The sequence below is a fragment of the Panthera onca genome, chromosome C1, assembly GCF_046562875.1.
Source record: "Panthera onca isolate mPanOnc1 chromosome C1, mPanOnc1 haplotype 2, whole genome shotgun sequence".
Taxonomy (NCBI): Eukaryota; Metazoa; Chordata; class Mammalia; order Carnivora; family Felidae; genus Panthera; species Panthera onca.
The window spans coordinates 212088878-212115028 of NC_138346.1; the positions used below are offsets into that span (position 1 = coordinate 212088878).

Below are 26151 nucleotides of genomic sequence, written 5' to 3' on the forward strand. Positions count from 1 at the left end.
GTGACTCCAACCGCAGCTGCTCCCCCCGCTGTCATTCTTTCTTGGAGCCCACAAACACAGCTCCTGGCACTTGGTATGGAGCCATGGCCCCAGCCAACGCCCTTTTGTCCATACCATCTTGTAAGGAATATAGGTTTCATTTGCCTCTATCTGACAGATCCAACAGTATACCTTTACGGTCTCTCATCAGGGCTTTGTCGATTCTCCCGCTTGCAAGAAAGTCTATAGTGTGATACCTATAGAGAACATTTGTGACAGCATACAGTGTGCAGAGGTCACAATCATGGCACCAAACATCACAGTGGTCCCCTGCATTGGTGACATTGTGCTGATTGGATCATCTGAACCCAGAGTGGAAGGCACTTTAGATTCTGTATTAGTCAGGGTCCAGCCAAGAGACAGAAAAGGGGAGTCACAGATATAGTGAACAACCAATATCCCTAGGGCAAGATCCAGATTTTATTTTAGAGGACATGGCCATGGCTAACTGGAAAGGGTGTCAAGGAAGCCATGCGTGGGTAAATGCCTTATTGGTGGCATTCTGCTGTACAAGTGCCCAGGAAAGCTGCTGACCACTTGAGTGTGATGGCCGTCATGTACTGTAGGAGGCCAGGCACCAGAGAAACCATCCACCGCAGGACCCATATGCTGGAAAAACTGAATACTGCAGGAGCCCAGTGCCAGAAAAGTCATTTAAAAAAATTTAATGTTTATTTATTTTTGAGAGAGAGAGAGAGAGAGAGAGAGAGAGAGAGAGACAGAGCATGAGCAGGGAAGGGGCAGAAACAGAGGGAGACACAGAATCTAAAGTGAGCTCCAGGCTCTGAGCTGTTAGCACAGAGCCCGATGTGGGGCTTAAACCCATGAACCGTGAGATCATGACCTGAGCTGGAGTCGGATGTTTAACCGAGCCACCCAGGTGTCCCTAGAGAAACCATTCTTTGGCAGCAGAAGTCTGGCCAAGGGAGTGCACCAGAACCAGGAAGAGTCTCCATCTATTTTCAGTATTCCTCCAGCATCCTCTACTGACAAAGCTGGTGGCAAAGGGGAAATATGTAAAGGGCATATCAAGAACTGTGAAATAGGTATGAGATTTTATTCTACTTGCAGACGACCCGGCTAGCCTGCCCCAGTGTCATGGACACTGTCAGGAAACATATGATACCTTGTGCAGATTCAAAGACTTGTATGACTTACGGCACAACAACCAAAACATACTGTATCTTAGCTTCTACTCACCTTGGCTCTGAAGTCCCAGAGCTTCTGACTTTTGATCTCAGGGTCATGAGTTCAAGCTCCCTATTGAGTGTGAAGCCTACTTTAAAAATAATAGTAATAAATTTTAAAAATTAGTAAAGCAAACTAGAGAAAAGAGAATGTGATTAAGAGAATCAAAAGAGAGAGAAAATACATTTACAGTACTGGGCTGTAAAAAGTCCACATATAAGCAGACTGGAGCAGTTCAAACCAATGTTGTTCAAGGATCAACTGTATAAGAAAGAATGCCTGACTCATCTTTTCCCATTAATTTTTAAATTTTTTTTAAACATTAAATTTGAGGGCGTCTGGGTGGCTCAGTTGGTTAAGTGTTCAACTTCAGCTCAGGTCATGATCTCACAGTTCATGAGTTTAAGCCCCCCGTCAGGCTCTGTGCTGTCAGCTCAGAGCCTGGAGCCTGCTTCAGATTCTGTGTGTATGTCTCTCTCTCTCTGCCACTCCCCTGCTCCCACTCTGTGTCTGCCTGTGTCCTGAGAATCCCAGTCCAAACTGCCTGTTTGGTAAAATGAAATACCTTTTGGAAAAAGATATTTGCCTTCTTTGCAAGGATCCAAGACACCTGTAAGACTCCCTCCTCCACTGACCATTGGCGGGGTCCTTGGTACCAAGGGAGGCTATGGTTGAACAGAAGGGAGCCTCCAACTCCAGTGCTTGGGTGGGTCTAGACAGCAGTGAGGCCCAGTGTTATTACAGATGTATCTAGCAAACATGAGCCCAGTGGAAAAACTAATGTGGACTATACCAGCATGCAGTACCAAGATTCTCTTTCCTTACCCCATGAGCAGAGAAAGTGGTATGAACTAAGCAAGGCCAAGGTTCTTTTTTGTAAGATTTTATTTCTTTATTTTCAAGTAATTTCTACACCCAATGTGGGGCTTGAACTCACAACCTCAAGATCAAGGATTGTACTCTACTGATGGAGACGTCCAGGCGCCCCTAAGGCAAGGTTCTTTGTAAAAGTGGAAACAATACATAAGCTCACCAAAGAAAGAATGTATAGTAAGTTGTCTGTCTTGGAGAATGCAGTTTTCATATTCCAGATAGCATCTGGAGGTTCCCAGGACAGACTTAGCTCTGAGAACCTGCCTCTTGGTAGCCAGGAATCTGATTTTGGAATTCGGATTAAAGACTTGAGCCCAGACCACATTCACAGCCCCCCAGAGCCCACTCTTTCCCTCACTGCTTCTCCCTTCCCTCTTCCCCATCTCCTTTTCCCACCACCTCCCCTGAAACCTGCCTTTAGTCCTGTCCAAGGATGGCTAAAGTGAGGCAAGAGTTTCATTGCAACAGCATTTCTCCTGCTGGAGACTGATCTATAACTGGTGTGTTGGAATTTGGCTGGTGACCTATGATCCCAAGAACAATTAGGTGCCCCCTCGTCCAACAGGCACCATGGCCCCAAGCCCTGCGTTGGCATCATGAGCATAGATGCACCATGATTAGAGACACACGGACAGAATAACCAGTTGTTAGCATTTATTCTTCACAGACCTTGTGTGTTAGGGCTTTGAGAAGTTTTTAAAGGCATTTGTCTCTCCCTTTGATATTTATTTCACCTGAGTGAGAATGTTAGCAAGTGTTGCTCACAATTTGGATTTTCTGAAATACTAAGCAAAACCATTCTAAGCTGACTTACCCTTTTCAAGTGAGCAGAGCATTGACTCAGCATCTCCTTAATCAGCACCCCAGGGTTGCTATATGCTCTTTATATAATTGGCTATAGCATTCACAATTTTCAGGGAGCACAGGAACAAGAAAATTTCCTTGTCAAAAAGCAGTAGGGACCCATGAAAGCCATCCTCTACATGATACCACATCACGGGGACCCTCTGGTCCTCCAAGCGCTTCATATAGAGCAAGGTGTCATCACGGAGGATGTCATGCTCACAGCTCACCAGGAAGGCCTTGGGAAGCTGAGCAATGGTCTCATCATCTCTTATCAGAGGGGCATTGTCTACATCCAAAAGATGTTTGTTTTCCAGATAGGCAGCCCCATTAAAAGGGCTGGGAAACACAGGTTGGTGGCGCATCTTCCTGAATCTCCTGGGTATGTTGTCAGAGCTGAGCCACTGCTTGTACTTCCTCCAGAAGTCTGGGGGCATGAAGGCACCATCCAAGATGGCTTCCCACCAGTGAAAGCCAATAACCATATATTTAAGCATACATGTCATCATGAACTTCTGGGGCAGGATGGGACATTTCTGCTCTGCCAGTAAGATGGCAGCTGCAAACTGATGATCTGAACAAGTGGATAAATCAGGACCTGGGCCCGGATCTGGGGAACATCTGATCTGCCCACCAGGGCCTGGGTGACACAGACCACATACGCTCCCCCAGTGCTGTCTCCACAGATCACAACCCGGGAGGGGTCCACCCTGTAGGTTTCCAGGGCCTTCAGGAAGTGAATGGAGGCATTCAGGCAATCTCAGAAAATGCTGGGGTAATGGTGATCAGGAAGCTTGCGGTACCTGAAGAGCAAGCAGGGAACAAAAGTGTCGCAGTGTGGACAGGTGTCACTGGGAACCATTTTAACCATGTCCTCAACTCCCCCTTGCAAGACTGTCTCTGACTAAATCCCCAGAATGGCCCGGTGAGGTGGGGATTTTTACCTTTTCTTTTCTTTTTTTCTTTTGCATATGAGGACATGAAGGACCTCCCCTTAGTCCTACAGGCAGGGGTTCTGGACTCCAACACTAGGCTCTGCCTGTTGTCCATAGGTGTAGACATTCCACACAAGATTATGCAACTTGAAAGCTATCTGAGCCATCTGAAGTGGGGGCAAAACAACTGGTGATGCTGGGAGATACAAAGGAACCTCCTGGCTGTCCCACTGGCTGCCCAAAGAGAACAGGCTAAGCAAAGTAAAGCTCAAATAAAGCAGAAGTTTCTTTCAGGATGAATTTTTGGTTTTTTTAATCAAAATCTAATGACCAAGGGGCTCCTGGAGGGCTCAGTCAGTTAAGCATCTGACTTCAGCTCACGTCATGATCTCCCATTTCACAAGTTCAAGCCCCACGTCAGGCTCTGTGCTGACAGCTCTGACCCTGGACCCTGCTTCAGATTCTGTGTCTTCCTCTCTCTCTGTCCCTCCCCTGCTCATGCTTTGTCTCTCTCAAAAATAAATAAACATTTAAAAAAATTTTTTTTTAATCTAATGACCAAGATTTGTTCTTTCCCAGTGACTTAAAGAGCTGCCTTTGGCACAAGAACAGACACTCAGATCAATGGAATAGAGAACCCAGAAATGGACCCACAAACGTATGGGCAACTAATCTTTGACAAAGCAGGAAAGAATATCCAATGGAATAAAGACAGTCTCTTCAGCAAGTGGTGCTGGGAAAACTGGACAGCGACATGCAGAAGAATGAACCTGGACCGCTTTCTTACACCAGACACAAAAATAAACTCAAAATGGATGAAAGACCTCAATGTAAGACAGGAAGCCATCAAAATCCTCAAGGAGAAAGCAGGCAAAAACCTCTTTGATCTTGCCCACAGCGATTTCTTACTTAACACGTCTCCAGAGGCAAGAGAAACAAAAGCAAAATGAACTATGGGGACCTCATCAAATAAAAAGCTTCTGCACAGCAAAGGAAACAATCATCAAAACTAAAAGGCAATCGACAGAATGGGAGAAGATATTTGCAAATGACATATCAGATAAAGGGTTAGTGTCCAAAATCTACAAAGAACTTATCAAACTCAACACCCAAAAAACAAATAATCCAGTGAAGAAATGGGCAAAAGACGTGAATAGACACTTCTCCAAAGAAGACATCCAGATGGCCAACTGACACATGAAAAAACGCTCAACATCACTCATCATCAGGGAAATACAAAGCAAAACCACAATGAGATACCACCTCACACCTGCCAGAATGGCTAACATGAACAACTCAGGCAACAACAGATGCTGGCGAGGATGTGGAGAGAGAGGATCTCTTTTGCATTGTTGGTGGAAATGCAAGCTGGTGCAGCCACTCTGGAAAACAGCATGGAGGTTCCTCAAAAAACTAAAAATAGAACTACCCTATGACACAGCAATGGCACTACTAGGCATTTATCCAAGGGATACAGGTGTGCTGTTTCGAAGGGACACGTGCACCCCCATGTTTATAGCAGCACTATCGACAACAGCCAAAGTTGATGGAAAGGGCCCAAATGTCCATCGATGGATGACTGGATAAAGAAAATGTGCTATGTATATATAATGGAGTATTACTCAGCAATCGAAAAGAATGAAATCTTGGCATTTGAACTACATGAATGGAACTGGAGGGTATTATGCTAAGTGAAATTAGTCAGTCAGAGAAAGACAAAAATCCTATGACTTCACTCATATGAGGACTTTAAGAGACAAAACAGATGAACATAAGGGAAGGGAAACAAAAATAATATAAAAACAGGGAGGGGGACAAAAGAGACTCATAAATATGGAGAACAAACTGAGGGTTACTGGAGGGGTTGTGGGAGGGGGATGGGCTAAATGGGTAAGGGGCATTAAGGAACCTACTGAAATCACTGCTTCACTATATACTAATTTGGATGTAAATTTTAAAAAATAAAAAATAAATTAAATAAATAAATAAATGTCACTATCTTAAATTCTTAAAAAAAAAAAAAAAAAAAAAAAGCTGTCTTCTTTCTGGGGGTTGGGGAAAGAGGGAGAGGTTTGGGAGATGCCCTGAGGGTGAAGGTGGAGGAAAGGTAAACAGGCAGGAAACAGATTCTGCTCTGGCTGTGAAGAGCATCCTGAAGGCTGCTCTAAGCCCTCAAAGTGTGTCTCCTCATAGGAATTCAAGGGCAAAGAGAAAGGACTTTAAAATGAACTTCTAGGGGCATCTGAGTGGCTCAGTCCGTTGAGTGGCCAGCACTTGATTTTGCCTCAGGTCATGATCTCATGGTTCACGAGTTCAAGCCCCTCACAGGGCTAGGCACTAACAGTGCAGTCTGCTTGGGATTCTCTCCTTCCCTCTCTCTCTAACCCTAAATATAAATATAAATATATAAATATATATATGTGCTATAAATATATATATGCGCTAAGGGAGTAGATCTTAAATGTTCTCACCACAAAAAAGAAACAATAATTACATGATAGAATGGAGATGTTTCCTAATGCTATCATGGTAATCATTTTGCAATATATAAGTGTTTCAAACTGACACGTTATACACCTTAAACTTATGCAATGTTATATGTCAATTATATTTCAATAAAGCTGGGGGTGGTGCTGAACTTACAGAAATAGTAAAACACAAGCTAACTAATGCACAAATCAAGATTGAGATAATAGAAAGAAATCAATTTAAAAAATAGAAACTCTTTGGCTAAACTGCTTTGATTAGAAATTTTATGAAAAACATGGCTGTTATCCCAAATATTTGTTTGAAGTTGTTGCTAAATGTGTTTTCTCTTCTTACAACCTATCATTTAAAAGCATTGTAAAAGAAAGTGCATTCTACTTGTAAGATTAAATTTGGAAGGCACGCATAAAGAAAACTGACACTTTAGACTAGTGGCTTTCAAACTTCGTTAGAACAGCAACATTGCTTTTCTTCAAAAAAATTTTTTTACATTGATTTATTTTTGAAAGACAGAGCGAGACAGAGCACAAGCAGGGGAGAGGCAGAGAAAGAAGGAGACACAGAATCCGAAGCAGGCTCCAGGCTCTGAGCTGTCAGCACAGAGTCCGACACAAAGCTTGCTTGAACCCACTAATTGTGAGATCATGACCTGAGCTGAAGTTGGACGCTCAACCACTGAGCCACCCAGACCCTCTAATTTTTTCTTATTAAAATGATACAAGGACCCCCACTGTATAAAATAAGTGAGTAGTGGTCAGTCATTCTAGCTTTGCCCAGGGGCAGGGATCTGAACACCTCACTCATTCTTCTTCCTCTTTGACCTCCCTGGCCACCCCTAAAAAAACGAAGGGAATCCCAGTGTCCTAAGCAACCCAGTCTGGAAGCCACCACTTCCTATTAGATCTTGATTTTTGTTTCCATTAAAAGTTGCTCTAAGGCATCATCTTTAAGGATAGGGTTTGATTGACTGCAACCCTGCAACATTGCCTCAATGAGCAAATATGTTGATAAATAAATCAATGTTATCAACATAGCTTTCCATTTAAACTTAGCAAAACATATACTATTTAGTAGGGTCCTTGTATTGAGATGTGCTCAGCACCTAGAAGCAGCAAACACAAACTTCAGCCTCCATTTTTCTATTTCTAGAAGGATACACATCCTACTAAATGTTAAATATACAAATATGGCAGTATAAAAGAAATAACAAATATTACATGCTTTCCATTAGCAGAATCCCGACCTGCTAGAAAGAGGCAGAAATGCCCACCCTTGCCCACTCAGGGTAGGGGTGAAAGTCAAAAGATTCTCCCGGAGCTTAGGTAGGGAGTCTCATTATGTCTTGATGAGAAACCAGGGAGCATTTCAGACATTGGACATCTTTTCCGACCTGCAGTCACCCTGGCAGATTGAAGAACCTTACCTGTCTTCCAACCTCCACCAGCCTCTCTATCAAAACCCATGTCCTAAGTCTTTTCAACTATAACTATATCAAACAACAATATCCTAAGCAATCTCCTACAAATATTCATGCAGGTGTTTATTAACATTTCCGTGTGTTCAAGGGACATTTTCATTATCACAAAGGGCTTCTCAGATGTAGAGTGTGACAGAGCCTCTATCAGTCAGACACTGTCTTCCTCAAATTTGAGAAGACCAGAGATGCTAAGTAAGTTACTTTAAGCTGCACAGATGCCTGGGGGCAGCCAGGGTTTGAGGGGCCTTGTGGTAGAGGTTGAATCTAAAAGGACAGCTTTTAGTTTCTCTAACTTCTTGAAACTATTGCCCACTGTCTTCTTCTGTCTCGAGACACTCCCAGCATTGGACCCCAAAGTTAAGTAGGTAGGTAGTTGTTTTAACAAAATAAGCACCTGAAGAACCATCAGACCCAAACAACAGCCAGGACCTTGACCATAACCTTTGGCCAACCCTATCATACCCCCACCACCATCCCACCTCGCTGCCTTCGCCATCTGAGGGAACAGTGACCTTGACCTGCAATCCTGTATCCACCATTCCCTTTCTTTCCTTTTCATGTACTTTTATAATGTCTATGCATATTCCTTACAAATACTCTTCTGATTTTGTTTTTAACTTGATAAAAAGAGTACCAGGCTTACGTAATTATTTGAATGTTTTTCACTTAATTTTATACTGCCAAGACTCATTCACATTCTGGTGTGCCCTTCCAGTTCATTTATTTAAATGGCTATGTAATCATCCATAATACCTTAATGGCTGTGTAACATAATATTCACTGTGCCATGGCTTAGTTTAGTTTAGCTTAGTTTTTGTTTGTTTAGGAGAATTTTTACTGATGTTGAAAAGGGTTTAGAATATGATACATTAGTAATTACTCAAATTTCTGGTTTCAGAAAGAAGATGACATGGATTTATTTTTCCCTGTTCCTCTCCCAAAGGTCATTTAAAACACGGTAGGGGAGAGAGGCCAAGATGGCAGACAGCATGGAAGCTCTCTGCTTCAATCGCCCCTGAAATGTAGCCAGATCAGCACCAAACCATTTTGCACACCTAGAAAATTGATCTGAAGACAAACACAACAATCTGCATAACTTGAGCCACAGAACTTGGCAGGTACATGGTGCAGAGAGGTGAGCTGGGGGAAAGAGAAGCTGCAGAGGGTAGGGAACTGTTTTTATTTGCAGAGAAAGGACAGAGACTTGGGGGGAGATTACAGGAAAAGCACTCCCTCCAAAATCAGCTGGAGACAAAGAGAAAGAGTGGAAACACCTGCAAGGAAACATCTTCATAAGAAAGGGAGAAAGGAGAAAGGAGAGGGTTTCAATACCATTACAACTCTATAAATAGGGGAGCACAGAGCCAGAAACTTCGCAGCTCAATACCTGGTGCTGCTCTGGTGGGAAGGGAGAATCTTCAGGAGCAGAGAGCAAGGTCCAAGGGGTCATCAGGCCACATGGGAAGAGGCAGTTCCCCTGCAGAGAGGACATTTGGTAGAGGCCATGCAGTCTCCCCACAGGCAAAGGTCCCAGTGGACCCCAGATTACAGCCATGTTGCTGGTGTTGGAACAAGGACATTAGGGTGTGGTGAAGACCGGCGCCAGGTGTGTGTTGTGATTTACCATAGCCTCTGAACCACTGCTGCCACACAATCATATGAACTTTTTCTAGGGAGGCTGGCACCTGGCCACAGTCTCTGGGCCTCTGCAGCAGCATGGGCCAGCATCTGGCCATTGCTCAGTAAGACCCTCCCTACGAGGGTCAGAGTGGGTTCAAGCCGCAGGGCCCTCAGAAGTGAGGGGTTTGGAAACACAGTCCCATCTGAGAAAAAATTTGGTAAGGAGGTGCTGCCTGGCAGGCTGATGGCTTGATTGTGGACAGTGTAGAAGCAGGAAGTGGATGGAAGTCCAAGACAAAGAAGAGGTATTTGATTGCCAGTTGGGGAGAGCACAGAGTTCTGATGCTAGAGAATGGGAAGCAGGGTGATGCCATTTTCACATCTCCCGGGCATACATACATGCCCACACGCCACAACAACCCACCCCAGTAAGCTAAGCAGTGCCACCTAGTGGAGAATGGAGCCATTATACCAAGCCTTGTCCATCTCCACCAACCAAGCCCTAGAGGATGACCACAAGTCTCTCTGCCTGCTTAGTTTACAGACTATAAAGTGCTCATAGTTTGACTTCTAGGGAAAACTGGATGTAATTTCACTCAGATTTCATTCTGTTTGCTGGTCCAGCTATTCATTTTTTTTTTTCTTTTCTTATTCTTGGATACAGAAAGAGAAAAAAATTATTTTTTATTTTCTGTTTTTATAAAAAAAAGATTTCTCTTTAATTTTTTTCTACTATATTTTTTATTATTTTTTTGTAAATTTTTTAGTCTATTTTACTTTCTTAATTTCATTTTATTCTATTTTATTGTATACATTTTTTAAATTTTTAAACATTTTCTTAATTTTTCCCTCTTTTCTACATTTCTTCCTTTCCCTTTTTTCTCTATTCTATCAAGCTTCTTTCAACAACCAGACCAAAACACACCTAGCTTCCTTCATTTGATTTTTGTGTGTTGTTTTTAATTTTTTAATTTTATTTTTATTTTATTAAATTAATTCTTTTTCTTCCTCCAAAATGATGAAACAAAGTAATTCAGCCAAAAAGAAAGAACAGAAAGAAATGACAGCCAGGGACTTAATCTACACAGATGTAAGCAAGATGTCTGAACTAGAATTTAGAATCACAATAGTAAGAATACTAGCTGTAATTGAAAAAAGGATAGGGGTGCCTGGGTGGCTCAGTTGGTTAAGCGTCTGACTTCAGTTCAGGTCATGATCTCATGGTCTGTGAGTTCAAGCCCCGCATCGAGCTCTGTGCTAACAGCTTGGAGCCTGGAGCCTGCTTTGGATTCTGTGTGTGTGTGTGTGTGTGTGTGTGTGTGTGTGTGTGTTTGCGCGCGCGCGCGCGTGCGCGCGCACCTCTCTCTCTGCCCCTCCCCCACTCGTGCACTGTCTCTGTCTCAAAAATAAATGAACATTAAAAAAAAGAAAAAAGAAAAAAGCATACAATCCCTTTCTGCAGAGATAAAATAAGTAAAATCTAGTTAGGACTAAATTAAAATGCTATAACTCGAATGGATGCCATGGTGGCAAGGGTGGATGAAGCAGAGCAATGAATCAGTGATACAGAGGACAAACTTATGGAGAATAATGAAGCAGGAAAAAAAAGAGGGAAACTAAGGCAAAAGAATACGATATAAGAATTAGAGAAATCAGTGATTCATTAAAAAGGAACATCAGAATCATAGGAGTCCCAGAAGATGAAGAGAGAGAGAAATGAGTAGAAGGGTTATGTGAGCAAATCATAGCAGAAAACTTTCCTAACCTGGGGATAGACACAACATCAAAATCCAGGAATCACAGAGAAGTTCTATTAGATTCAACAAAAACCAACCATCAACAAAGCATATAATAGTCAAATTCACAAAATACAGACAAGGAAAGAATTATGAACACAGCAAGGAAAAAAAGTCCTTAACCTTTAAGAGAAGACAGATCAGGTTCTCAGCAGACCTATCCACAGAAACTTGGCAGGACAGAAAGCAGTGGCAGGATATATTCTGCATGCTGAATCAGAAAAATACGCAGCCAAGAATTCTTTATCCAGCAAGGCTGTCATTCAAAACAGAGGGAGAGATAAAAAGTTTCCCAGACAAAGAAAAACTAGAGGAGTTCATGATCACTAAACCAGCCCTGAAAGAAAAAGTTAAGGGGACTCACTGAGAGGAGAAAAGACAAAAGAAAACAAAAAAGACCAAAACCAACAAAGACTAGAAAGGACCAGAGAATACCCCCAGAAACTCCAACTCTACAGGCAACACAATGGCAATAATTTCATATCTTTCAGTACTCACTCTAAATGTCAATGGACTAAATTATCCCATGAAAAGACATAAGATAACAGAATGGATAAGAAAACAAGATCCATATATATGCTGTTTACAAAAGACACATTTTAGACCTAAAGACACCTTCAGATTGAAAGTAAGGTGATGGAGAACCATCTATTGTCCTAATGGTTGCCAAAAGAAAGCTGGAGTAGCCATACTTATATCAGACAATCTAGATTTTAAAATAAAGACCATAACAAGAGATGAAAGGGGGCATTATATCATAATTAAGGGGTCTGTCCACCAAGAAGAGCTAACGATTGTAAACATTTATGCCCCCAACATGAGAGAACCCAAATATATAAATCAGTTAATCACATATATAAAGAAACTCATTGATAATCATACCATAATAGTAGGGGACTTCAACACCCCCACTTACAGCAATGGACAGATCATCTAAGTAGAAAATCAACAAGAAAACAATGGCTTTGAATGACACACTGTACCAGATGGACTTAACAGATGCATTCAGAACATTTCACCCTAAAGCAGTGGAATACACATTCTTCTTAAGTGCACATGGAACATTCTTCAGTATAGATCACGTACCAGGACACAAATCAGCCCTCAACAAATACAAAAAGATCGAGATCATACCATGCATATTTTCAGATCACAATGCTATGAAACTCAAAATCAACCACAAGAAAAAATATGGAAAGACAACGAATACTTGGAGACTGAAGAACATCCTACTAAAGAATGAATGGGTTAACCAAGAAGTTAAAGAGGAAATTAAAAAGTACATGGAAGCCAACGAAAATGATAATACCACAACCCAAAACCTCTGGGATATAGCAAAGACAGTCATAAGAGGAAAGTATATAACAATCCAGGCTTTCCTAAAGAAGAGAAAAGGTCTCAGATACACAACTTAAGCTTACACCTTAAAGAGCTGGAAAAAGAACAGAAAAAAAAAAACCCAAAACCATCAGAATATGGGAAATGATAAAGATTAGAATGTAAATCAATGCTATCAGAATCAAAAAAACAATAGAACAGATCAATGAAACCAGAAGCTGTTTCTTTGAAAGAATTAACAAAACTGATAAACCCCTAGCCAGTTTGATCAAAAAGAAAGAGGAAAGGACCGAAATAAATAAAACCAAGAATGAAAGAGGAGAGATAACAACCCACACTGCAGAAATACAAACAATACTAAGAGAATATTATAAACAATTATATGCCAATAAATTGGGCAATCTAGAAGAAATGGACAAATTCCTAGAAAAATATAAACTACCAAAACTGAAACAAGAATAGAAAATTTTAAGAGACCCATTAATAGAAAATTTTAACAGGCCCATAACCAGTAAAGAAATTGAATTAGTAATCAAAAATCTCCCCCCAAAAACAATAGTCCGGGGGCGGATGGCTTTCCAGGGGAATTCCAGCAAACATTAAAGAAGAGTTAACACCTATTCTTTTGAAGCTGTCCCAAAAAATAGAAATGGAGGGAAAACTTCCAAACTCATTCTGTGAGGCCAGCATTACCCTAATTCAAAAACCAGACAAAGACCCCACAAAAAAGGAGAACTAAAGACCAATTTCCCTGCTGAACATGGATGCAAAAATCCTCAACAAGATACTAGCCAACCAGATCAAACAATACATTAAAAGAATTATTCATCACAATCAAGTGGAATTTATACCTAGGATGCAGGGCTAGTTCAATATCCACAAATCAGGGGCGCCTGGGTGGCGCAGTCGGTTAAGCGTCCGACTTCAGCCAGGTCACGATCTCGCGGTCCGTGAGTTCGAGCCCCGCGTCGGGCTCTGGGCTGATGGCTCGGAGCCTGGAGCCTGTTTCCGATTCTGTGTCTCCCTCTCTCTCTGCCCCTCCCCCGTTCATGCTCTGTGTCTCTCTGTCCCAAAAATAAATAAAAAACGTTGAAAAAAAAAATTTAAAAAAAAAAAATATCCACAAATCAATGTGATGTGTCATTTTAATAAAAGAAAGGACAAGAACTACATGATCCTCTCAATAGATACAGAGAAAGCATTTGACAAAATACAGCATCCTTTCTTGATAAAAACCCTCAAGAAAGTAGGGATAGAAGAATCATACCTCAAGATTAAAAACCATATACAAGATACACTCTGCTAATATTATCCTCAATGGGTAAAAACTGAGAACTTTCCCCCTAAGGTCAGGAACACGACAGGGATGTCCACTCTCACCACTGTTATTCAACATAGCATTGGAAGTCCTGGCCTCAGCAATTAAACAACACAAAGGAATAAAAGGCATCCAAATCAGCAAGGAGTAAATCAAACTTTCACTCTTCGCAGATGACATGATACGGAAAACCTGAAAGATTCCACGAAAAAACTGCTAGAATTGATCCATGAATTCAGCAAAGTCACAGGATATAAAATTATAGAAAGCATAGAAATTGGTTGCATTTCTATACACCAATAATGATGCAGCAGAAAGAAAAATCAAGGAATAAATCCTATTTACAATTGTACCAAAAACCATAAAATACTTAGGAATAAATCTAACCAAAATATCTATACACTGAAAATTATAGGAAGCTTATGAAATAAAATTGAAGACACAAAACAATGGAAAAAGATTCCATGGATAGGAAGAACAAATATTGTTAAAATGTCGATACTACCCAAAGCAATCTACATATTCAATGCAATCCCTATCAAAATAACACCAGCATTCTTCACAGAGCTAGAACAAACAATCCTAAAATTTGTATGGAACCAAAAACAGACCATGAATAGCCAAAGCAATCCTGAAAAAGAAAACCAAACCTGGAGGTATTACAATCCTGGACTTCAAGATGTATTACAAAGCTGTAATCATCAAGACAGTACGGTACTGGCACAAAAACAGACACATAGATCAATGGAACAGAATAGAGAACCCAGAAATGGACCCACAAACGTATGACCAACTAATCTTTGACAAAGCAGGAAAGAATATCCAATGGAATAAAGACAGCCTCTTCAGCAAATGGTGTTGGTAAGACTGGACAGCTACATGCAGAAGAATGAGCCTGGACCACTTTCTTACACCAGACACAAAAATAAATCCAAAATGGATGAAAGACCTCAATGTAAGATAGGAAGCCATCAAAATCCTCGAGGAGAAAGCAGGCAAAAACCTCTTTGACCTCAGCTGCAGTAACTTCTTACTCAACATGTCTCTGGAGGCAAGGGAAACAAAAGTAAAAAGTAACTATTGGGACCTCATCAAGATAAAACCTTCTGCACATAGAAGGAAACAATCAGCAAAACTAAAAGGCAACCAACAGAATGGGAGAAGATATTTGCAAATGACATCAGATAAAGGGTTAGTATCCAAAATCTACAAAGAACTTATCAAAACCCAAAAAAACAAATAATCCAATGAAAAAAAATGGGCAAAAGACATGAATAGACACTTTTCCAAAGACATCCAGATGGCTAACAGACGCATGAAAAAATGCTCAACACCACTCATCATCAGGGAAATAAAAATCAAAACCACAATGAGATACCAACTAACACCAGTCAGAATGGCTAAAATTAACAACTCAGCAACAACAACTGTTGGCGAGGATACGGAGAAAGGGGAACCCTCCTGCACTGTTGGTGGGAATGCAATCTGGTGCAGTCACTCCGGACAGAAAACAGTATGGAGGTTCCTCAAAAAACTAAAAATAGAACTACCCTACGACCCAGCAATGGCACTACTAGGCATTTATCCAAGGGATACAGGTGTGCTGTTTCGAAGGGACACATGCACCCCAATGTATATAGCAGCACTATCAACAATAGCCAAAATATGGAAAGAGACCAAGTGTCCATTGACAGATGAATGGATAAAGAAGATATGGTGTGTGTGTATATATATATATATATATATATATATATATATATATATATATATGGTGGAGTAGTGTGTGTATATATATATATATATATATATATATACACACACACATATATATATACTTGTATATATATATATATATATACATATACTTGGCAATGAAACAGAATGAAATCTTGCCATTTGCAACAACATGGATGGAACTAGAGGATATTATGCTAAGCGAAATTAGTCAGAGAAAGACAAAAATCCTATGACTTCACTCACATGAGGACTTTAAGAGACAAAACAGATGAACATAAGGGAAGGGAAACAAAAATAATATAAAACAGGGAGGGGGACAGAACATAAGAGACTCTTACATATAGAGAACAAACTGAGGGTTGCTGAAGGGGTTTGGGGAGTGGGGTGGCTAAATGGGCAAGGGGAATTAAGGAAGACACTAAGTACTGGGTGTTATACGTGGGGGGTGAATCGCTGGGTTCTACTCTTGAAATCATATTGCACTATGTGCTAACTAACTTGGATGTAAATTTTTTAAAAAGTAGAAAAAAACATGGCAGATGCTTATACTAAAAAGCATTTGTTGCTTAGCAACAGTAGCTAAACTATGGGGAGAGTCCAAATGTCCATCAACTGATGAATGGATAAAGATGTGATGTGGATGTACAATGGAGTATTGCCCAGTGATCAAAGAGAACAAAAACTTGCCATTTGCAACGACATAGATGGTGCTGGAATGTATTGTGCTAAACGAAATAAGTCAGTCAGAGAAAGACAAATATCATATGATTTCACTCATACGTGGAATTTAAGAAACAAATTAGATGATCATAAGGGAAGGCAAAATAAAAAAGAGAGAGGCAGAGAAGCAAACCGTAAGAGGCTCAGGGAGCAAACTGAGGGTTGATGGAGGGAGGTGGGTGGGGGATGGGCTAAATGGGTTATGGGTACTAAGGAGGGCACTTGTTCTGATGAGCATGAGGTGTTATATGTAAGTGCTGAACCACTTGTGTGTACATTTAATATAGTGTCACTTAGTGTTTTGCTTAGCATAATACCCTCTAGCTCCAACCACATCATTGCAAATGGCAAGATTTCATTCTTTTTTGTGGCTGGAAAACACTCCGTTGTATATACACCACATCTTTATCCATTCATCTGCCGGTGGACACTTGGGCTACTTCCATAATTTGACCATTGAAAAAAATGTTGCAGTAATCACAGGGGTGCATCTATCCTTTTTAATTGTAAGTATCCAGTGGTGCAATTATTAGATCATAGGGTAGTTCTATTTTTAATTTTTTGAGGAACCTCCATACTGTTTTCTACAGTGGCTGCACCACTTTGCATTCCCACCAACAGTGCGTGAGGGTTTCCCTTTCTCCACCTCCTCACCAGCACTCGCTGTCTCATGCCCCAGTTTGTTCGTGCACACCCCTGCTGTGGGCATTTGACCTCTTTCTGGGTTTTTGCTCTCTTGAACGGCGCTGTGCCTGTGTCCGTGCATGTACGTGCGAGAGTGCCTCTTGGGGGCTGGGGCCCCTCTCTCTCTTCTACAAATCATCCACGTGCTCCTCCCTACCTTCTTCCACCCAAGTGACACCCACTGACTTTCTCCAGCAGCTCACCCAATCGACAGCAGCACAGAATCAGTCTCCAGGGCCAGAAAATTGCACAGGTGGTGGTACAAGTCTGCAAGACAGAATCGGTCACAGCAGCCGCCCTGAGTGGCCTGCAGGGATGTCAACACCCCCATGCAGGGCCCAGCACTGTGCACCCTAGTCCCCGAGGAGAACCTGCCAGCAGTGTCCGCATTGGGTGTGACATTGTTTTTCTGTTCCTTTCCCTACTTCCTCTGCAGTGACTCCAGCTGGCTCTGCCTGGGCAAAACCAAAAAGCCAGGCCATGTAAGACACCTGACATCTGCCGTGGTCTCCTGAATGTCGGGACTCCAATGCGCCTCAGGGTTCACCAGCTGCAACATTTTCTTCCACAGTGGGAGGGAAACTGAGGACCAGGAAGGCTTGGCGATTTGAAACGGACAAAACCAAGGCCAGGGAGGGTAGGCATGCCTGCTCTAAACTATTGATGGTAATTACGTACGCATGCACACAAATGTATGTTATAAGAAATATGGGATGGTTGGATGGACCATTTTTATTATTTTTAATTTTTTTAACATTTTATTCATTTTTGAGAGACAGAGACAGATAGAGCATGAGCAGGGGAGGGGCAGAGAGAGAGAGACACACACAGAATCCGAACCAGGCTCCAGGCTCTGAGCTGTCAGCACAGAGCCGGATGTGGGGCTCAAACCCACGAACTATGAGATCACGACCTAAGCTGAAGTCGGACGTTTAACCAACTGAGCCACCCAGGTGCTCCATGGGCCATTTCTATTAGCCGAGGGGTACCTCTGAGGTTCTCAGACAAGTCCATTATCAACAGTCCGTTGGCCATCCTGGTACAGCACCAGACACAGTATCTGTGCCAAATAAGCCTCTAATTCCGTGGTTTCTAACCTTGGCTGTGCTGTAGATAGAAGTACCAGGGAGGTTTTCCAAGTCCTGGTGCCCAGACTGAGCCCCAAATAATTGAACCAGTGTCTCTGGGGTGGGGAGCACGGGCAGCAGGAGTTCCCAAATTCCAGCCTCGGGGGCGGTGGTGAATGACTGAGCAGACCGGGAGAAGTGCCCCAGCTTCCTCATCACCCTTTGAGGGACGTGACGGAGGAGGGGACAAAACTGAGTGGGACAGGCAGCTCCCAAGGAGGCCTTAGCCCTGCTTGCAGATTAGCGCCATCTGGGAGCTTTTTAAAAATGCTGATGCCTGGGCCCCACCCCTGAGACTGACAGTGGCGTGGGCAGGACCTTGGTGTGGGTATGACCCAAAGCCCCCCCAGGGGGTTCAAAGCACAGCCAGGGTGGAGACCGCTGCTGGCCTTTCCCACATCATCCCCCTGCCTCCCTGCTCTGCTGCCCTGACATTCTTTCTCTCCCTCGAGCCCCTGTTTTGGAGCTCTGCACTTGCTGTTTCTTCTGCTTAGACTTAACTGGGCTGGGACAGAGTGAGGCAGGCACTTGCCTTGGGCACAAAACTAAGGGGCCACCAAGACACTCTGCAGCTGAGATAAATAATACTTTGGTGCAATCTTTTAAGGAATCAAAGCAAATGCCACGAGTATCTGTGATGAAGGACGTATGAAAATCTTACATAGACAAGAGCCTACTTTGCATTTGTACAATTCGCCTGGCCCTGTTGGATCCAGCCTTTAGATAAACGTTGTTATTTTGTTCACCATATATTTTTTGCATTAATATTGAATTTTTGAAAATAGTGCATAAAAAGGGGGCACCTGGGTGTCTCAGTCGGTTGGGCATCTGACTTTGGCTCAGGTCATGATCTCCTAACTTGGAGCCTGGAGCCTGCTTCGGATTTTGTGTCCCCCTCTCTCTCTGTCCTTCCCCCACTCGCTCTCGTTCTCTCTCTCAAAAAATAAATTAACGTTAAAAAGGTGAAAATAGTACATAAAATTATCTTGAAGACTGAGTTTCTTGGTGCCCCTTTAAATATCGAGCCCCAGGCAAGGGCCCCATTTGCCTGCCCCTATCCCTACAGGCTTAGAATGCTGCTCCCCAGCCTCTATGGGGCTTATTCCTCCTCATCAGTTGCTTGGACCTGAGTTCAAATTCTACCTTTTCCAGAAGCTTCCTCTGGAAAAACTAAAGATGCACATGAATCATTTTCTATCCCATCATCTTGTGCCATAACTCTGTGGAATTACCCTATTTATTGGCTTTCTCTTTCATTGCCCAGCCTCTTCGTTTGAGTAGGCTACATGAGAGTTTTTCGTGTTCTCCACTCGGTCCCCTGTACCTGGAACAGGATATGACACAAGGTAAATACCGGGTGAATATTTCCCAAATGAAACCTCGCTTCACTTTTAATTTATTTTTGGGACAGAGAGAGACAGAGCATGAACGGGGGAGGGGCAGAGAGAGAGGGAGACACAAAATCGGAAACAGGCTCCAGGCTCCGAGCCATCAGCCCAGAGCCTGACGCGGGGCTCGAACTCACGGACCGCGAGATCGTGACCTGGCTGAAGTCGGATGCTTAACCGACTGCGCCACCCAGGCGCCCCAACCTCGCTTCACTTTTAAAATAACATCATGCCCCACAGAGGAGGGCTAACAGTCCTAGCCAACTAGTGGGGTGCTCCCGGGAGATCTCTGAAAGGGAAGCATGACCTCCGGGGCCGGTAGATGGGAGATATCCATTGTTAACTTGTGAAAAAAAGGAGAGCATCCCGGCAGCAAATGCGGCTATTGCTATTTCCACCACCAGGTGGCAGCACACCCTAATCTCAGGGAAGTCTGGGCAACTTTGGGCAGCCATCCGTCCACCCATTTGTTCGTCCATGAACACATCCTTTCACCCAGTTATTCACCCATCCATTCATCCATCTTTGTGTTCATGAACTCATACAGTCGTTCAAAAATTAAAATCCACAGGCAAGGAAGGCGCTGGAGATAAGGCAGCGAACAAAACACAAGTCTTCCTGGCACTCTGGGAGATTCCATTTTTAGTTGGGGAAGACGGACAGAAAATGAGGAAATACACGAAGGAACAAGATAAATTCAGACCATGACAAGTGTCATGAGGGAAATTTAAAGGGATGATGTCAGGGATGGAGACGGGCATGGAACTCTAAGGGACTATGCCTTAGGTAAGATGTTCAGGGAGGCCGCTCTGGAGAGGATATTTGAGGTCAGCCTGAATGAACAAATAAGGGTCCACCAGTCATGCAAAGTCAGGAGGGGAGAGACATCGTCTGAAGCTGCCAGAACAGCAGGTGCCAAAGATTCAGAGAGAGAGGGGAGGAGCCTGGAGTGTCTGAGAGGCAGGCAGTGTGGCTAGAGCGCAGTGAACTGCTTTGGGAGGAGGGAGACGCCGTGCACCTGGTTGGAAAGGTGGGCAGGACCTCCAAAGCTGTCAGGGCTCGAGGGCTCGGTTCCATCTAAAGGCACCGGAGAGCCACAAGAAGGGTTTAGCCCAGGACCGACAAGCTCTGACTTGTAGTTTTACAAGCTCTTTCTGGCTGCCAGGGAAGGAATGGATTGAGGGGCGACAGAAGTGTGTGGGGGGGGGGGGGTGGTTGTGGGGTGTGAGGGTCAAGGGGGCCGAGGCAAGAGAGAACATGGGGTCTTGGATCATGGTAGTGTAGCAGAGCCAGGGAGAGATGCATGGGTTTGGGATGTACTGTGGGTGGAAAACGGATAAGACGGGCCAAAGCTGTGGGTGGCGAGGGAAGAGAGCAGTCAACACCCCAGCATCGTGAAAGCCCCACTGAGACACCGCACTAGCCTCACCTTGACCAAGACCATTACAGTACAGAAAAGAACGTTTCTCGCATAGATTGAGTGTCATCTGCTTACTTGAGCCCAAAGCACTCAGCCTGGGATTCCTATAAAAAATCTCCAACCGCTGGGGCACCTGGGTGGCTCAGTCAGTTAAGCGTCCTGACTCTTGATTTCGGCTCAGGTCATGACCTCACAGTTCATGTGTTCAAGACCCGTGTCAGGCTCTGCGCTAACAGTGCGGAGCCTGCTTGGGACTCTGTCTCCCTCTCTCTCTCTGCCCCTCCCCTGTGCTCTCTCTCTCTAAATAAATAATTTTTTTTTTTTTAAAGCCTCCAACCGCTGTCTTTTTAAGTTACTCTTAAAAAGGTTCTCAGTGAAGGGTGAGCCAAGTTGTACACACAGATGAAGCTCTTCCTTTACAAAGCTGCAGGGAAGCACCTTACCCAAGTTCCCCATGAACCCGCCTCCTCCGTGGAAGAAGATGATGCCTCACCAGGGGCTGGAGGACTCTGCCTTGGATTGGAACAGCCTCACAGGTATGGTCCCAAAATACAGGTCAGTCACTACAAGTCTAGCATCCTTTTTGTTCTCACAAAACCATGCAATAACTGGGTAAATCTGGGCCTGGAGCAGATTCCCAGCCTCTCAAATATATTCCCCTGTCAGGCGTAAGAGAAAGAAAGGGAGACATTAGGAGAGGTCAGGACCCATCTGGATCGTAGAGGACTCCTGTCACCTGTAATTGCTAGGATGTTTTTGCAGTTTCTTATGTGTCTCATCTGGGTAAGGCTCATCAGGAAGGACAGGCTCTGGATTGTGTCCCCATAGAGGGTTTGGGTTTCAGAACTTCCTCCCAAACGATCTTGATTGAATAACGGTATGAATTGGCCAAAGATCTTGACCATGTTTAGGCTGACTGGTTGGGCACTGAATTGAACAAAGTCAACTGTTCAAGGCAACTGGCAGGCAACCTTCCTCTTTGGCTCTCCAGCCTCAGATGGCAAAAAGGGTCATCACTTGGGTCAACACCCAACATTGCCCGCCCAGAGCCCGCACCATGACAGATTCTTAAGCCATGTTTGTGTTCAACAAAAGAAAGTGATGGGATTAGGGATGCCTGCTGTTGACTCAGAAGAAGGGTGCAATGGCACATGGCCATTTATTTGCCAAATGTGTATAAAATTCCATTGTTTTTAAACTAATATAGTCACTCTAGCTATAAACAAATGTCTGAATAAATCATGAAATATAGTTACAAGTTATCATGTTGCAGGTACTCACTGCCTTTCAACCACTGGAATCATCTCTTCCAAGGACCGCACATTAAGTGTGTCCTTGTCCCAAGGGAAGTGCATCATTTATGAGTCACCTATAGCATGCCAGTAGTGGTCCGAGTGGTTATAAACTGGATGAAACTTTTCAGTGATGCTTCTAAGTCAAGCAGAGTTATCAGCTCCATTTTGTAGATGGGGGAGCTGAGGCAAACCAAGGTCAAGTGCCCTGCCTGCCAAGGAGTAACATGCAGAACATGTGTTCTCAACCACTAAACCAGAAAGAGCTTGGATTCTGGAGTCAGGAAGATCTGAACTCAGGTTTTAGCTTATCGCCAAACTAACCGTCTCTGAGCTCCGATCTCCCTCCTTTACAAAACAGAATGGTGTCCACAGCCCAAGGAGGAGGCTTGGGGATTAGACGTGACCGGTCACGATGAGTGTCTCACTGCTGGGTCCTGGCAAGCGTGATCCCCAGTCCTTCTCCTGCTCACACCCACTGGGTCTTGTCCCAGGTCCCCTGGGATGCCCCAGTGCCTTCCTTCCGTGGAGACATCCAAGGCTTTGATTTCTCCAAAGAGAACTCCAAACAAAACCTTCATTTCCCTGCTTGAGCTGGAGGAGAGTGAGGTGAGGAACTGGTGGGAGATGGCCTGCTTGGCCCACATCTGAGGACGCCAGGCCTCTGTACTCAGCCAGCTCGGACCTTCACTGGCCAGCTCCGCTCCGAGCACCCTGACGTCAAGATGCCTCCTGTCGGCTCAGATGGGCTCCAGCTCTCACCTCCTCCACTGCAGTTCCCCCATGCTCCATGTGCTCACCCTCGGCTCACCTTGTTTCCTGGAAGCCTTTCTACCTGCCTAGCAGGTGGAGAAACACCAAACGGACTTTGATATCCAAGCTCAAGTCCGTGTTCTCATTGACTGATGCCATCCCTGCGCTGTATCCTCCTGTTCACAGCAATGGCTGCTGCCTCCTTGGAGGCCCTAAGTACCCTGCCCAGATTTCTTCAGAACCCCTCAAGGCTTTAGTACGTGGATGTGGTCACCCGTGTGTCTCCCTCCACCGAACATCATTATCTTCATCACGGACACCCCGTGATGGGCAGTGCGTGCTGGGGGCACCCAGCCAGCGCTGGAGGGATCAGGATGAGACATCACAAGCGAAGCTCCCGCTTCGGGGCCGTGAAGCTGGACAAGGAAACCCCCTGGGAAGAAGAGGGGGAGCCCTCGCGTGGTGCCGCTCATCGCGATTGGAGACCAGCGAGAAGGCTTGCATCACCTTGTGGGCGGAAGAAGCCCGCTTGCCTCCTCCAACAGGAGGAAGGAAGGAACTTCTTGCCCAGCAACAAGCTCAGCCAATAAGAAGATACCACAACTCAGCCAATGAGAAACTGCCCCTCCCTGACCTCACACTTTCCTCCAATGGACTTTCATTCAAAGCAGCCCCTCCCACCTCCCTCCACTTCTCCGTAAAGAAGCTTCTCTCCTTTGATCTCTGGACTCGCAGGTGGTTTGCCATAACTTGCAGGTCCCCAATTGCAATTCCTCTACTCTTCCTGAATAAGCCCACCTTGCTGGCAAAATAATGGGCTGTGTTGCTTCTAAGGTCCGTCTGCGAGCCTCCTGTGAGTGCCCCAGAGCCACGGTCATCAGCAGGTGCTTGCAGCTTGTGGGCTACTCTTTAGGAGAAAACAAGGTTGGAAAGGCCTTGGTTTTTTCTGGGTCTCAAACTGGCCCATAATTCCGTGCAATGGCAGCCACTGGTTTGAGACAGGCCGACTTCCAGTGAAGTGCTTGGCCAGGAAAAATAAGAGATGAGAGTTTTGCCCGCAGCCTGTCTCCTTGAGTCAGTAACATTTCTGAAATTATAAACTAGAGGTGTTCATGTCTCTAAGAGTCATCCACATCCATGGTGGAACATTCCAGAAGCACATAAACATATTTTATTTCTTTACCAAACATAGGAAGCCCTTATCACATGTCATTTAATTCTTTTGCCATCCTGATGAGATGGACACCATTGTTTCCTTTCGCAGATGGGAAAATAGACACAGAGAGGTCAAGTGCATTGCCCAAGACTCCACAGCCAGAGCTGGGATGCACATGCTGGCAGGCTGCCTACCATCTGGGCTCCTTACCTTTCACTCTGCTATCAGCTAAGTGAGGCCTTCTGTCTTCCTCCTTCTACAGTTGCCCTCCATCCCCACAAGTAAGCAGTGTGAACTGTTGGGCTGATAACACCCAGGGGTTGGAACACTGGGTTAAAACCAGTGGTCTGCCTCCTACGAGATGCCAAGCCTTTGTTTCCAAACCTGTTGCAGCTCTAAATATGTGCCGTCCTATCCCCAACCCTAGTCCCTGCTCAGAGCCTGGCCAGCATGACCCCTCTGACATGCTGGATAGATTCACCTATGTCTTGATCAGCAAATGGAAAGCACCTACCAGGTGGCAGGTCTGTGCCTGTGGCCAATGTCACAAAGGTAGTTAAAGCAGTCCCTGCCTTCCATGTGCCTACACTGTATTCAGAGGAGACAGCCTACAGGCAGCTGAGTGCGCAGAGGGCAAAAGAGGCTGTGGTTTAAGGCGGTTCGGTTCCCTGTCAGGCTGAAAACCCTGTAGAAGAAGGGGCTGGGTCTGCAATCCTTTTAGAATCCTCAGAAAGCAGCCAGGTGACGGGTGCTCAGTAAGTGTTTGAAGGAAGAAAAGGAGGGAGGGGCAGAGAGAGGAAGGGAAGGGAGAGCTGGAAGGGAGAGAGGAAGGGAAGGAAGGGAAACAGAGCTGCAGACACAAAAGAGAGTGTAACAAAATATGTCTTGGGGAGAGTCTGAAGAGGAAAGGAGGGGCAAGTTATGGGGAGAGAGGAAAGGAGACCCAACCCACTACAGAGCCCAAGAGCAAACTCACCAAAGTTAAAGCATACAGGAACAGGCAATGCAGAAATCTGAACTTGGCGGGATGTTGCAAGGTAGAGGGGACATCTACGGTGAGGAAATGCTGGAGGACAGTCCAGACGAAGACTCCCACAAAAAAGGTGCACAGGAGCACCAGGCACAAGACGAGCATGCTCCCAAGGTTGCTAGCAGCTGCCTCTCCAGAGAAAGGAGCTTGGACACTTGTGTTAGGAGAATGTGGACCCGCTATACCAGCTCTCTCTCTGCTCCCACTGGTTTTGGACTTAGCCGTGATTCAGTGGGCTAACGTGGCATCTTACAGGGCCAATGGGAGCTGGAGGGACTATTTCTCTGAGCAATGAAAGCTCCAAGAAAACCAGTCTTGCCCAAGACCCCTAAGGGAAAGGCCTCACATAGTTGCGCAGGCCTCTGTGGCCTCACCTTCCCATGCAGAATCGGCCAGCTTTCCTCACCATGGCATGGTTGGGCTGGCCAAAGCACATCTCATGCCAGGTTGCAGCCCTGGCCGCATTCAAGTCCAGGCTGCGGGGAGAGGCAGCATGGCCGAGAGTCAAGAGGACTTACTCAGATGCCAGCCTGCCTGGGTTTGAATCCCGCCTTTTCAGCTTACTGGCTCAGTGGCCTTGGATAAGTTCTCTCTATTCTCTGCATCTCGGTGCCCTCCTCTGAAAGGAGATAGACTGCTGAGGAATTGGCAATAGCGCGGCAAAGAACAGGAGCATGCAAATATCCTTTTCAAGCAAATCTTACTTACCTATTATAAATAAACGTATGCACACAAATGCCTGTGGAAGACTGCATAAATCGTGCAATATACCGCTCGAAGAATTTTCACAGTGAACGCACCCAAACACCGGCACCCAAACCAGGATACGGTACATCTCTAGCAACTAGGGGTCCCTTCTCCCCATCACCACCGCCCCCTGCCCATGACTAAACCCACCAAAGGCAACCACTCTCCTTCCTTTAACAGCCC

The 26151-nt window shown here is 44.5% G+C and overlaps 1 protein-coding gene across 1 annotated transcript; it reads right to left on the reverse strand.

The window, feature by feature from the left end:
• Positions 1-2972: 2972 nt before the first annotated feature.
• Positions 2973-25326, reverse strand: AADACL4 (arylacetamide deacetylase like 4). Its single transcript, XM_060625322.3, is given in 6 exon segments — positions 2973-3469; positions 3472-3746; positions 17259-17322; positions 21434-21580; positions 21583-21649; positions 25168-25326. Coding segments are annotated over 6 exon segments (1209 nt in total).
• Between the last annotated feature and the right edge of the window lie 825 nt (positions 25327-26151).